This window comes from Seriola lalandi, unplaced genomic scaffold, assembly GCF_002814215.2.
Source record: "Seriola lalandi dorsalis isolate HSWRI2012SDOR001 ecotype SW California unplaced genomic scaffold, Sedor1 jcf7180002055008, whole genome shotgun sequence".
NCBI lineage: Eukaryota > Metazoa > Chordata > Actinopteri > Carangiformes > Carangidae > Seriola > Seriola lalandi.
This window is the reverse complement of record NW_019525551.1, coordinates 1931392-1946904: the sequence shown is the minus strand read 5'-3', so window position 1 is coordinate 1946904 and position 15513 is coordinate 1931392. Positions and strand designations below refer to the sequence as shown.

The window sequence follows — 15513 nt, the reverse complement described above, 5'->3', positions numbered from 1 at the left end:
TCATTTTATCTTGAGTTTTACACAATTTCTTTACACAGGAGGACGGCTATGGATTTTGTCTTCCGTCAGTTAAAGTGGAGTCACTGTGAACAGCTCAGCTCAGGGCCTGTGTGAACCGGCGGAATCATTACAGCAACAGATAACTCAATAATACAAATATGGACGTGTGAGTATTGTATTAAAACAGACTTGAACCTACCCTTGACGTACTGAAATATGAACGTTCGCAAGTGTAGTGCAGTTTATAATTTAATCTATGACCATTAACCTCAAATGAATTATACCAGGGAATTTTTCAATAACATCTTATCAAATATTAATATAATAAAGTGATATATTATAATTATAATATAAGTATTTTTCCAGCCATAGAGTCCAATCAGAGCATTTAGAGACAGCTTACAGCTGACAGGCTTTATGTGTCTTTGTTATGTTTACATGCAGAAATCATTGGTCTGGTTGGTCTGGTGTGGTGGTCATCGTAACTGCTACCAGGGGATAGAGTTGCCCTGCCAGTCTATAAACATCCCGCTGTCTTTGTTGCTGAGTGATGACATCACACTGAGCAAGCCCAGTACACTGTCCTGGGCGGCCAGAGGAGCCTGAAGACAACAAACACAAGCAGGAGATCAGAGATGGTCTAAAGACGTCAGAGCAGTGGAGCCAAGAAGCTCGCAGACAGATAGGCAGGCAGACAGACAGACAGGCAGACAGGCAGACAGACAGAGAGACAGACAGGCAGACAGACAGACAGGCAGGGAGACAGACAGGCAGACAGACACACACACAGCGAGACAGACAGACAGACAGACAGACAGACAGGCAGGCAGACCGACACACAGACAGAGAGACAGACAGGCAGACAGACAGACGGACAGACGGACAGACAGACGGACGGACAGACGGACAAACAGACAGACAGACAGACGGACGGACAGACAGACCGACAGACAGACAGACACACAGACACACAGACAGCGAGACAGACACACAGACAGAGAGACAGACAGGCAGACAGACACACGGACAGAGAGACAGACAGGCAGACAGACACACACACAGACAGATACACACAGACAGCGAGACAGACAGACAGACAGACGGACAGACACACACACAGACAGCGAGACACACAGACAGCGAGACAGACAGGCAGACAGACGGACAGACAGGCAGACAGACAGACAGACAGAGATTCCTCAGTTTCTAGTTAGATGTAGTTAGTTAACTTCCCCCACTGATGGACACATGGTTCATACAGACCTGCTGACATCACACTTGTTTCCTACTGACCTTCCCTCTCTTTCTCAGTCACCTCACCTGCTCTCCTCCCATGTCAGTGCACACCCAGCCAGGGTGGATGGCTGTCACCAGGATGTTGTGTTTCCTGAAGTCCTCAGCTTGACAACGAGTCAGCATATTCAGCGCTGTCTAATCACCAACAGCAGATGGGACAGAAGCTTTGTTCAAAAATATACATTCAATGTAATAATATACTAACCCTAACCCTTTCCAACAAACAGTCCAGTTACAGATGAAGCCCCCTCTTCCTCACAAAGTCAGTGTCTCTCACAGCCTTCTGAAGAATTATTCTATCATTGGTTTTATTAGAGATTTGTGAAAACTACTAAATTTGGAAGTTTAAATAACCTGAGTGATGATGTGGTATTTATTTAAACTCGGTTTATGTGACACTGTGATAATTTAAAGGATTTATGTGTCTAACAAAGTAGTGTTGCTTCATGCACAGCATTCATAACAGTGTCTAAATCATCATAGACTTACTCGTATTTATTCAGAGGTAACTGTGAGAGCTGTGCTCATTCATTCATTTATTTATAACTTGTCCCTCTTTAAAACTGCAATTTAACCATCAGAGAAAACATGATTTAAAGGTCATGAAAATTAATAAATGAATTCAATGCTACTGACACAATGTCAGGACACCTTACCATCACATGTTTATTCAATCAAAACTCAGTTATTCCACCTTCTTTTATCCTGAAAGCATCTGCTTTATTATGATAACATATTATAACTGCCCTTCACTGAACACATGAAATATTATTACATTATTTAATAGCTGCTTTGCATTTCATTACAGCTCTAAAGGCTCTGAACACTCATAGTGTTGTCACTCATTCTCATTAAAGCTCTGCTCAGGTCCGAGGTAATGCATGGTCAACAGATGTGATACACCGATGATGAATGTGGACATTTTCCCACCCCAACAGGTGCAGCAGCACTGACAGGTGAGTCAGAAGATAAATCACAGGGTGTGTTCACACACGTCTGAGGGGGTGGAGCAGAGAGACTGAAACATACTGTCCTTCACACCCAGAGCACTGCTCAGCATTACTGTACATATACTGTACATACTGTCCAACTGAGGGCAGGATTAAAAGTGGATGCTGAGGTGGGAATGGTCTAAATGTCGAGAAAATGAAATTACAAGTTTCACCTCAAACCCAGCTGTAGCTTATTTTTCCTTAACGTCTTTACTCCTGGACAAGTAGATTTTCTAACACACAGACACAAACCCAAACCACCATCCCCTCTCTGTAGAGGTCCAGCGATCAGACCTGGACCATTCTCCAAGAACAACTATGGACGTCTGTCCCATAGATCTGAATGTAGATGTCACTTTCGTCTTTGTTACTATGGAAACAGAAGTCAGTTGATCATCTTGAGTTTTCACTTATCTTTTCCCCTTAATACAGAATCAGAATTAACTGGATCTGATCAGTATCTTTACATCTGCCCCAGAGCATAATGAGATGATAATATTACCTGTCCCATGCAGTGCATTTATCCAGGGTTTTCCAACAAAGGGTCAACAAAGCATAAATGCAGAGACAATCAAACATCCAATTAAACATTTGTTTCCAAGTACAATGGAGGAGGAATTGATAATAATGGTAATAATAATAATAATAATTCTAACAATAATTTCCCCCGTCCTTTACAACGTGTCCCCGTTTGTTTACAGGGACATGTATGGGATGTAGATGTCTGACACTGTGGGTGTCCCAGGTGAGTGGGTCTAACATATTCATCGAAATAGAAGCGAGTTGCATGCTAACCTGTGCCATAGCATTCAAGACAGTGTTGCTTGACGACTTGATGCAAATCAGTCGGTAACATTAACGTCACTAATTTTAAAGATTTCATGTGGTTAACTTATAACTTACTTGTGGTCATTTGGCGCAAAGATACCGGGTGATGTGTCTGTTTGCTTTGTTTAAATAAAGTTTGTATGCCAGTCGTCAATTTCATCTATGTCATCTTCATCAGAGCAAATCTTTTCACTCACACCGCTTTTGGTCTTCCATAGATGAAGTGAGGGTTTAGTGCTGTTACTTTAAATACTCCCTCAATAATGTATTTACCCCATGAAATTCAGATTTTATGTAAGTCAGTTGTACCTTGCTGGTCCTGTAAGGGTACATCGGAGCCATGGAGAAGGTCTCTGGACATTTCTTCACAGATGAAATGACGGTGGAGATGTTGATGATGGCTGACCTCCTGCAGGACATCATATCACCTGACACACAGACAGAAACAGTGAAACAGAATGAATGCTGCTTTGTACCACCACACAGTAACTGTGTAACTGAATGAAAGTGATTCAAGCTGTTCATCTTCATCAAATCTGCTCATATTCTGCTATTCTGTAATTTTATCTGGTGTCTAATCAGATGTACAGGAGGGACAAAGAAGTTCTGAGCCCCTCAAAGTCTTTGAGGTCAGTTGTGTTTGTTCTCCAGTCATCATATCTGTAGTTGGTGGCTGTGATAAGCCATTTTTATAACAGGGTTTGCCTAACATGTCTGTTAGCTGACCTGCCTCTGTTTGTTTTCTAGTTCCGTTTCCACCCAATATGACAATCTGTCTCATGTGGCAATGTACTGACTCTTTGACCAGGACACAGTCTGAGTGAAATGTACTTCAGAGTTGAAGCACAACACCTGGGTGAACATGAGTGAACTGGACTATCCCTGTAGGTTACACAGATGTGGAAGGGGACAGAGTGTTATGGCTCTGCTGCAACTTTAGTTTCCCCAGCTGTTACGCCACACAGTTTAACTTGTCCCTTTCAAGCCTCATCTGTGTGGTTATTAAAAGGAAAACATGACAGCAGTAAGATACAGCCTAAACTCAGCCCTGGCACAGTCACTGTGAGCATGGATGACCTGTTTTTGCCACTTCCATAGAATGTCCTGATCACACAGGTAAGGTTGCAACTGATTCCTGTTGCCTGAGTTGGACTACCTGAGCAGGGCGACCATCCTCAATGGCTGCATTCACTTCCTGAATCATGTAGCATGTAGCAGAGTTCAGTAATTGACCCCTCAACCAGCTCATGCTGCCCCACCATGTGAAGAAGACCTCAGATCACTTCCACAGATGCTCCGACAGTCACTCAATAAACTGTCAGCTGATTAGTTGAAATGGAGCTCAGTGTTTCGTCTCTATACCAGGCACTGTGCCGGTCAAGAGACGGAGACAGAAGATAAAACTACCCCGCCAGCATCAGGATGCCACTGTGGACTTCTCTGTTCCACAGTCTGTGTTACATTTATCAATAAAGCTTTGAAATCATAAAAGGATCTGTCCACAGAGATTTGATTTCTCTGAGTGTTTACCTGAAATCTGCTACATTAAAAAGAGAGGCTCGGAGCCTCCTCTCTTCTGATTGGCCCACTGACCTGTTGTCATTAGGGCTCCAGAGAGAAGCCTGGGAGAGGAGAAGTGAAACTACACTGAGATGGTGTTTGGTTCTTAAAATCACAAATATATCTTCTTAAGGATCAACACTTTGAAGAAGATCACTCACAGAAGAAGAGGAAAATATGGAGCTTTAAGTAAAAGTTAATTCCCTGCTATATTTCCCATTACTATCTCTATCATAGATCTCTAATACTGTAGAACTCTGGTACAACATAAAAAAAAAGATATTTACCCTCATGATCCTCAGGTGAGAACCTCTCTGCTGCTCTCTGGAGGAGAGGGAGGAACATCTGAAGAGAGAGAGAGGAAATAATTACGCAACTGACAATGATGGACCCTGGTGTGTCTGTGTGTCTGTGTGTGTCTGTGTGTGTCTGTGTGTGTGTGTGTGTGTGTGTGTATCAAGTGTTTTCATGATGGAAACATGTGCAAGTGTCATATTTAGGGCCCAAGTCCAAAGCCTGGCACTGAAGGTGCGAAGAACCTGTTGTTTTTGCTGAGATGATAATTTTTCTTCTGGAATAATAGATTTTGAGGGCCATGCTCGAAAACTCACAAAAATGTGCATACACTTCGAGTCCGCCAAAAATCGCATAGTTCAATAGTGGACATCATTAAATGTTCATGAGATTTGGTGGAATGACTGAACACATCATAACACAATTTATTTCGCTGGAATGGAAACCCACTATTTTGGATTTCCTGCTGCGATTTTCATTTTACAAACATGAAACTTTGCACACGTTTGTACTTATGAACAGTTTTTTTTTATATTGAAATTGGGCAGGGGTGTGGCACGTCAGCTCTATAGTGCCCCTAATGACTTTAGGGATTTTTGAGGGGAGAGAGGTGCTTGAAAACTCACAAAATTCAACACATGCATCAGATGTGGTTTAATCGATTATTGATATGGACTGATATGTTGTTCATGTCGTGGCAAAATGGCCTAAGGGAGCCCCTAGAATATTTCAACAAAGTAGCACCTAGATGTATGAAAATCGGTAGGCATGTGGAGCCATAACCTAAACCCAAATGGAAGTCCGCCATTTGAATTTATTGTGCAATTATGGCACATTTTTTGCCATTTCAAGGCATCTACCTGAAGGGGCAGAGCCGGCTCTTTCTGGTGTGGTTGGCAGCTTCAAGTGGGCTCCTGGCAGCACGAGGGCCCATATAATGTTGCTTGCAACATTAATTTTGGATTATTCTGTCATTCCTTTTAAAAAAAAGTTGATGTTGTGGTGTTTAAATAACCAGGTTCTGAGGTGTCCACCATCAAATGTTTTGTTTTGTGTTACTGTTTTCATCAGCAGCAGTGATGAAATTGTGCTTTCCTTATCTAACAGTTCATCTTGTTCAATACTGCAGTTCCCACTTGACATCACAGCAGCTGATATCTGTATCTGTGTGTGTCTATAGGCTCAGAGAAAAGACAAACCAACCTTTGCGAGGAGAAATGGTCCAACCACATTGGTCTCGTACACCTCCATCATGTCCTTCTTCCCGGTGGCAGATAACGGTGCCGGTCTGGCCGGTTTATTGATGGCAGCGTTGTTGATGAGCAGGTTCAATCCACCAGCTCCGATCTCCTCATTCACAGCCCGGACAGCAGCACAGATACTGTCCTCATCCGACGTGTCTGGAGGTGGACATGTACAGGACGAAACGTGTCTTATTGTCTGAGAGATCTATAGATCACTGGAAGCTAATTGCAGGGAGACAAACTGACGGGTTGTGTGTGTTTGTCATCCCATACAAAAATGTAATATATGACATATATGTCCCTATATCAAGAGTGATATTGCCATAGATGTCGCCTATATGGGGATATATTATCACATATTATCACTGGATTGAACTTAGTGTAGGGATGGGTCATGGGTGAATGGAAGAATGGAAGAACACGGTCAATTTCAGGACAGATCCGAATCATTTAGTATGGATTTGATTTTCTTCTCTGAAGTCTGGTGTATGTTGTTTGACATTAGGGTCTGAGCTCTACTGAATTTAACTATAAGTCAGTTGTACAAGCTACAGCAAAGATATAATCAACCTCTGAGGTTTCTCAGTGTGCATTATTACTCATGGAAACCTGCTGATAGTTTAGTTTGTTTAGTTATCTAATCATACAAAACATGAAAATATAAATTATAACACAATAAAAGCCAGTTGTTTGTGGTCCTTAATGTACTGTAAAGACAGTGAAGATGTGGAAGTCAGGTGACCAGGTGACATCATACAAATCTGTCATCATTAGTTAAATCACTGTCTCAAGTCAAACATAAGGAATATAATAGATTGAAAAAAAGTTCATCTATTTCTATTCCTGGCACCACAGAACCTACAGGAACAGATCCCCAAGCTGCTTTTACAAAGACTTTGGTTTTTGACGTCCTCAGGGAATCTCGTGGATTCAAACCCAATTCAACACTGACTAACTTACTCTGAGATATCTGGAATTTGTCTCAGTATTTTTCTCCAGACCCTCAAAAGTCATTTGTTTCCTACTCACAAAACTTGATATAACTATTTCTGTGCGTGATCATGTTACAGTAAATACAGCTGAAATCACAGCTTAGTCTTTAAAATATCTGTTTGGTGATTTTGTCAGACCATGTCACAGTTAGAAAATCAGGATTTGACCATAGGTGGTCCAGACAGATACAAGGTTTTGACCTAGTCTTGTTACACGAGGCCTCATGTTGTGTGTCCTGCATATTAAAGGTTAGATTTGTCATGCAGTCACAAAGGCCCAGTTTAAAGAAGGTGGAGATACTGATATGATGGATAAACACATACAGTACCACCCCGGCCTGGCTGCTTCATGTTCACACTGTACAAAGACCACCAGCACCACCTCCATATAACTGCTTTAATCTGTACAGTGCTTGGTTACACTGTCTGCATGATGGTCCACAGGAAGGATTTCTCTCTCTTCCTTCATGTTTCTCTGCAGACTTAATGGAAACATATCTACTAATGATGGAGAAAACAAAATATGTCCAACTATATTTATTATTGATATTTAAACAGACATGGAAACCTTCCCTGGATAGACTCTGCATACAGTGGATGCTGATGGTATCATCAGCCCATCATGATGCCTCCACACCGGCGACAGTCAGTCAGAGAAGGCATATTGTTTTCGGGTTGTCTGTCCATACGTCCCATTCTTATGGACATGATATCTCAGTTACTTCTTGACAGACCTTCTGCAAATTTGGCACTAATGTTCACTGGGACACAAGGATGAACCGATTAGGTTTTGGTGGTCAAAGGTCAATTATGACAAAGTTTCACACGAATGGTTCAGATTTTATATGACTCTGGATAAACAGGGATGTAAACTCAATCTAGTTTGAGTGGAGGAGGCAGACAAACATGTTTTGCAGGAAGTTTTTGCCTTTAAATACTGAGGTGTATAAACAGCTGCGTCTGGGTGAGGAAATGCACCAGACTTTTTTCCACGTGTGATGTTATCTCCACTGTCAAAAATGTGTCATCTCTGTTATAACAAGTGTTGAAAGTGTCAGCAGAACAGTCTAAATTAGGCTCCCTGTAACCGCACACCAGCTGCTAATTTTATCCACTGGAAGGTAAAACAATCCAGCTGTAGAGAGATAAATACAGCATCAGTACACGTGTACTCTGCTGCAGCAGAGTTGGATGTAAACTCTGCAGAAAGTTTAGAGGTGGGCAAAGGTGCAGGAATAAGCCCAGGAAATGTCAGTCAGCAGAAACACCAGAGAGGTGGAGACAATCTATGAAGGACCTGCACACATCCCTCCCTACACCCTCCAACTAACCCAGCTGACACACGTATATATATAAAGCAGGCTCACATTTGGATGCAGTTCCTCCACTAAAGGTTGCATCAAAGTGTCAAACTGACAGACTGATTGATGTGAAAATATGAGAGGACATGAGGGGTTGGGTTCCAAGATAACTCCAGATCCAACACAACACTGAGTGGCATCAGACAAGACCTGAAGTTCACCGACTCCATTTGTGATGCAACAAAGTGGAGAAAAGGCTGACCTCAGACTGCCGCCTGAGGGTGGACTGTTCCTGGACTTCAAATAGAAAATCCAAAGGCAAATCCCATCCCAAGGAACATGCACAACATGTGGGGGCGGTAACCACTGAGCACCTTTTGTATAATGACCCACCTGAGGATGTGAGCCCCTGATCCAGCAACATCTAATCAAATGAGAGTTTCCATCTGTTTCATACAGCTTCCTACTTAAGGATGTTCAAGAATCAAGTATAATCTGGACCAGATATATGATGACATTTTTTGTTTAACTAAAGCTGTGAACTAAATGTAGTGCAGTACAAAGAACAACATTTCCTTCTGAAATGTAGGAGTGGAAATATAAAGTAGTATAAAATGGAAATATTAAAGTAAAGTACAAGTCTGCAAAATGGTACTTTGTTATAGTACTTACTTAATTACTTTCCCTTACTGCTATTATACAATTAGTACTCCTGAAGTGCACATGGATTTTAATATTCTTCAGTAACCCAGAGGAAACTAGTGTTGCCAACTACTTTCAATGGAAAGTAGCTGAAGCTGCTTGAAAAGTGGCTTAGCAAATCCATGACATCATTGCGTTGTATTTGCATTCATCCAAGTTTCGGTCCTTCAACCATTTCTTCTCTGCTCCTCTCTGTGCTCACATATACAGTATTTTAATACAGCTGAATTCACAATAAACCTGTTCTCATGTTTTCATGGCAGCGGATCAAGTTTGCAGAAACACAGCCCATTCAGACTACATGTTACGCAGCAGTCACTTCAAGCTGCTGCTGAAATCCTGACTTTATAACTGTGACATCGTCGGACAACATCACCAAACACTGAACTTTGATTTCAGCTGCATTTACTGTAACATGATCACTCACAGAGAAAGTTAGAAAAGTCGGATCTTTCTCTTCTTCTTCTGTCACACAGCTCACAGCCTGCGCATCAGTTGTTGGGACACTTCCCTGCCTCCCACTGAACACAGTAGACAGAGTCAGCTGCCTCTCGTCCACGGCACAGTACTGTCCACACTTTCATGCAAAAATTGGCTAAAGGTTTCTCAAAAGTTGCTAAATCTAGTAAAAATAATCACTAAGTTGGTGACACTGGAGGAGACATTCAACTAAAGTGAAGCTTAAGAAATGGTATGGTCCACTTTAGTGTATGAAATTGTATCACAAGATTCTTCCTAGCATGAATATGGGAAGTATATTATTTCACACATTTCTTAACTTTTATTATTATTATTATTATTATTACTTATTATACTTATAATACTTATTGTATTATTATGACATCTTAACTTATTATTTCACATTATTTCACATTTATTTTGTTATTACAGGTAAGAAAGCTACGTAAATATTTCAACCCCCCTTCAATTGTTGTTTTTAGCTCATTTGCGGGTGTCTGAGTCATAATCATACACGTAATGTCTTAATGTAGTAATTTGAACCTTGGTCTGGACCACAGCCTCATTGGAACTTCCTATTGAGTCTGGTCTCTCAAGGGCCAAAAACATAGCTGAATGTGATCATGGATACAAATGCACTGTCCCACCCCCCAACCACCCTACTGCAACAGAAGATCCTGCTGTAGGACAGGCCAAGACACTTTGTGGAAAAGCCAACAGATTCCAGGAAACCGTATCTTCAGAGGTCTCCAAGAGCATCTGACGTACCTTCAGGTTCGTTCTCTGCTCAGCTTGTCCTGCACACCAGGCAAATTCTTTACCCTGAGACTTAGAGACCGAGAGAGTATGATCTATGAGGGGTCTATATCAGGGGTTTATAAAACTTGGTCTCGTTGGTTCATGATTGTTTTTGAAGTTTGTCAGAAGCCTGTTAATCAAGGTTGAGGTCACCCAGCCCTTTTCCTCAGGAGGCTCGCACGTTTCCACCGCAGGAACCAGGGTCTTAATTTAGTTAATAATTGATTGAACCCAAAAAAAAGTCCCTGGTCGGGGGTAGTACTTTCCAAAGGTTCAGGAACTTTGGGGGGTGTGGTCTGCAGTGTCGAACATTTCTGATTGGTCAAGTACTCGCTGCATTTTATTTCCCCTGCCATATTTAAAAGCCTATAGCTGCAAGCTGACTGTTTTGTTTTGATTTCCAGTGTTGATGCAATGAATCTGTTTGCAATGCAATAAAGCACGATCAACAGCAGCACAACTTGAATCTCCTCCATGTTAACAGGCTAACTGTTTTTTTGCCCCCCCTCCCCCTTCTTAGGTTTGTGATGTATGAAACCCTGGCTGTCTGAATCTGTGTTTATGAGACTGTCATTGGTTCACTGCAGTTCAAGGTGGAAACACTCAGTCATGGTGTTGATGATTGTTTCACTCATCATACAGTATGTCTCGTATTATATAAAAACATCTTATGGATGTTAATGAGGTTAAACATTTGATTTTTGTCAGAGGGTCTTTAAGGTTTGACAATTTGAGAGAAACCTCCTGAATAGGAATCAAGTTCCCTGCACCTCACCATCACTCTTCAACGCCAAGTGAGACAATTAAAGGTTTTCTTCAACCAACCTCTGAGAGCAGATATATACAGTAGTAAATATAAAATAAATATAGAGGAAGAAAATAAATGTACCAACTGTCCCACCTAAGGATCAGTCAGGATGACATACAGAGAAAGGTGGAGAAACGTTTCTGTTTCTATTGAACACTAATAACTATTCATTTTCTTTGTGACAGTGATGGGTTGGCCATCTGCAGATGTTAATCAGATCATATTTTAACACTTTGTTAAATTAAATGAACATCAGTATTTGTGGTGAAGTTGTTGATCCATTTATAGTCACCTTAACTGTATCATTTATGGCCAATCTCTGAAGTGTACTGGAAATGTGCTGTATTCCAGTTCTGACACATAATGAGGGTGAGTTGTGTTTACCTAGTTTGATTATAGTGATCTTTCCAGGATGTTGAGTGCTGAGCTCTCTCAGGGCCTGAGTGAACAGAGAGAAAGGGAGATATGATGAGGGAAGAGTGAATGGCAAGAAACTGTAATTTACTACAGCAGCCATTATTTCTTCGCCTCTGTCATGGCAGTAAGCTGGTGTGAATTCAGTGATCCCCGCTGGTGTGTCCAAACACAACACTTGGTTTTACAGTAACAACAAAACAGATAGCAAAAGATCTAGAATATAGTAATGTAATCAGTGATATTCAGTAGCAGACAAAAACATATGTCTGTAGACCGACAAAATACATACAAGATTAATTATATGCAATACATACAGTATGTGTACTGTACGAATACTATGGTAAAACAGGTGCATGATAACACTATTTTTTCAATGAGTCCCTGACTGTGGTCAAAACTTCTCCTCAAAAATGTCATGAGGTCAAGGAAAGATGTGAAGGAAAATTCATAAGGAAAGTCTTACTGCTCTTATAAGCTTTTTTTAAACTAACTTTATTGATAACATGTGGGCAATAAATTCTCAGCAAACAGGATTGAAATGTTGAAATAAGAAAACCTAAAAGAAATGTACAAATAGAGACAGTTGATCCATTAAAATAATAATTTAATAGAAATAAGGAACAAGCAAGAGACTAGAATAAATTATATGCTGACATAGTTTCCTCTCATAGGTGTTTTTGACATTTCTATACATTTGTTAACTAGAGAAAATTTATTTTCAGTGCTTCACACAATGGGAGGGGATTTAGTGAAATAACATTTATGTATAGACTGTAATATTTAGCTATGATGATGATATTGTTAACTATAGAGTCAATCTGCTTGTTCTGTTTGGGCTTCAGTCGATCAGACAAGGATTTCCATCAGTTCTGGATCGTCTCACAGACACAAAACAGCCGCTCTGATGTTTCTACATTAATGTGGGTCTGCTGTGATGAAACTACAGTGGTGCATTGTTTTAAATGTTGTTGCAGAAAGGAATTGTGGGACGGCATTTCTCCTTTCCTTTCATAAAGGAGGTTCCAATGTTTCCTATGCTAAAGGAGATAAGATAGGAAGCACTGAAGCTCCTTTCCTCATCATGTAGAGAAGTGGAGCAGCTCTGATCATGGCTGTTACTTCCTTCCCTCAGTTTGAACTTTCCTAAGAAAGAAAGACTTTTCAAACACAGCCCCTGTTGGGTTTTTCTTCCAATGAATGCACACTGTTCAGTCTCTTTGCTGGCTCTGCCCTCAGCAAATGCATTCACCAAAGCACCATGCTTTTTTTATCGTTTGTTACATGAAGTGAAGGTTAGCATTTAGTACCGAGTCAGCACTTTGTTCACTTTCCAGTGGATCAGCTGTGGATTTCACTATATGTTTCACTGTATTGTTGAATTATTGGTGTTCAGTCCAGGACAAGCCCATCCCCTAAATATTACATCTATGTACATGATATGATGCAATAGCAAATACATTTTCAAGGAACTTAACTTACAAGTGCAAAGTCACTAAATGTTCTTACTAATTGTATCAGTAAAATGTTGAATGACAGTGTTTAATTTGTTTTCCCTGGAGGACTGTGCTCCGAGAGGAACAACACTATTGGTTGTTTCAGTAAGTTCAAGTGGCCCAAACAGACAACTGCATACATTCAAGTGACAGCGCCCCCTAACAGCTTTAGTGATTATAACAGGAGCAATGAGGGAAGTCAGACACTAGCATGTTTGGTTTTTTTGGCATTGTAGACGGCATGGACAAATGACAGTTGACTTTTAATTTGGAGAACTTATTCCTCCAAATTAAAAGATCGGCTCATAGCAACTGCAGTGTGATTAACATTTTTCATGGTTGTTCTTTTAGCAACTCTAAGCATTTGTTTGGGAAAGATAATGTTTTGGTTTTAAATTGAATAAGTGACTCATAGGCATGAGACAGTGGGGAAAAGCATTTTGTATCCCAACCTTTCAAAAACACTGGCCACAACTCAGGTAACAAAAATGTTTATCTAGAAAATAAACCAATAGGCAAAACCATTTAGAAAAATATAAATATATTTTTGGGAAAAAATATTTTTCTTTAATGACAAATAAAAATGGTCCTTTACAATGCCCCTGGAGAATGCCACAGTAGTGGGGTTTGCACTCAAAATGTTAAACTGAACAAAAAAGTCTCTTTCATATGAAGTTGAAGGTTTATGATAAATTGTATGAAAAGTCATTTTTAGCCAATCGTCTGAGCCAAAACACAGCTGAGTTCAATACACAACTCTGTAGCCATTTCCAAAGTGTAAACACAAAAAATAATTCCTGTTGTTTTCTGCGCGCTTCATTAAAATTACTATAAAGTAGAATCTTTTGGGGGAAAACGTGAACAGAATGATTTTGATTTGATAGAAAGTGCAGATAATAAAAACTTGGTTTCACAAAGACATTGCTCAAAAAACAAAAACAAAAAAATTGTAATTTACTGTATATGTGACAATATTTTTGAATTCAAGACACTTGAGGTGATATTTAGGAGACAGATGTGTGTTCAAGTGGTTGAATAAGTAATTAAAACACATTAGAAGCTCCACACAGATGGATCATGGTCATTAAGTGCTCAGGGATATTAAAGTCAGTCTTATTTCATTCTTATGTGGCAGCAACATTACACAACAGAAGTTCACGAAGCTCATGGAGAAGCTGTAAATCAGCTCACACACTCTGTCATTAGTAGCAGTGTGTGTGTGTGTTTGTGTGTGTTGCTAATGTGTGAGTGTCTCACCTCGGCCCTGGTTCCCTCAGGCTCTCTGCAGCTGGCGTATATGTGAGCCTCTGCCCCCGTCCTCTCTGCCAGCTGTTTGACCAGCTCCAAACCGATGCCTCGGTTGCTGCCGGTCACCAACATGTTGCCTTCCAGTGTCACCGACATGTTCACTGCTCAGCGGTCAAACCCAGCTGCTGTCTGACTGCTCTCTTCTGACACTGACTGAACATGTGAGAGCTCAGTGTTGCTGTAATGTTAGTCCTCTGTGCGTCATGCTCTCAGTATAGGTGGGTACTGTACATGTACATGTACATGTACTGACATGTTTACCTGTTATCTATATGTGGACCGCCTTCACATTATGTTTCATTACATAACCAGTTTTCTTATGAACTGGCCAGCACCGGTCCTGAAGAGTCCCTGTTTGACTTGTAGTGACATTTGTTTCCTTTGGGACTCCAGGACTGAGGTTTGTCTGTGTGTCTGTCAATAAAGTTTCATTCATACCAAAAGCTGCCAGTCATCTCTAGCCCCATAATCCACCTTTGTTCATGAGCAAACAGCTGATTTGCCTTGACATTTGCTCAGCCTTTTGGCAGTGTATGTTTGGTTATGCAACATGTCAGAAATGTGGTGGTTCAGGAAGTGCGATATACCTTTTGTCTTCTTCCAGTGTAGTTAGATAATAAGTAAGCCTATGATGATGTCAGGACTCATGTGGAAAGTGTGTGGTTAACCTTAGCTGCAGAAAGATGAAGTTACCCCACTGCAAGTGTATAAGTAATCTGCCTCTTCCTGTCTTCAGGGTTGCTGAGGGACAGCCGGACACAATGCACTGAAGCCTGTCACAAGCCTGTCACAAGCCTGTCAGCCTGCCAGCTGACCAAAGAGCCCAGCCCCGATACTGAGGCTGATTTCACAGAAACGGACATGTAAAGTCATCTGTTGCACAAGTTGCAGTTTAGTTCTTGACTATCTTAAGCCGGACTGTGGTACAATGACTTGTGGGTAAATTAAGACACATAAAAAAATCACACCACATCAAACCGCTGAGCTCTTTACCTCAGCAGAAAATGTTGGAAGAATTTAA

The 15513-nt window shown here is 40.8% G+C and overlaps 1 protein-coding gene across 1 annotated transcript; it reads right to left on the bottom strand.

Moving 5' to 3' along the window:
- Positions 1-372: 372 nt before the first annotated feature.
- Positions 373-14862, bottom strand: LOC111647765 (uncharacterized). Its single transcript, XM_023397427.2, has 7 exons — positions 14442-14862; positions 11659-11713; positions 6174-6370; positions 4964-5021; positions 3426-3544; positions 1321-1431; positions 373-602 (listed from the first exon to the last, which is right to left on the bottom strand). Exons 1-7 carry the CDS (start codon positions 14586-14588, stop codon positions 489-491), a joined length of 801 nt encoding a protein of 266 aa, XP_023253195.1. The 5' UTR covers positions 14589-14862; the 3' UTR covers positions 373-488.
- Positions 14863-15513: the final 651 nt, after the last annotated feature.

Coding starts and splice junctions, on each gene's coding strand:
- LOC111647765 (XM_023397427.2), bottom strand. CDS start 14,588: ATGTCGGTGACACTGGAAGGCAACATGTTGGTGACCGGCAGCAACCGA. Junction 3,545..4,963: donor CTCACCTGAGGATCATGAGG/GTAAATATCTTT, acceptor TCTGTGTGTCAG/GTGATATGATGTCCTGCAGG. Junction 603..1,320: donor CTGACATGGGAGGAGAGCAG/GTGAGGTGACTG, acceptor TGTTGTCTTCAG/GCTCCTCTGGCCGCCCAGGA.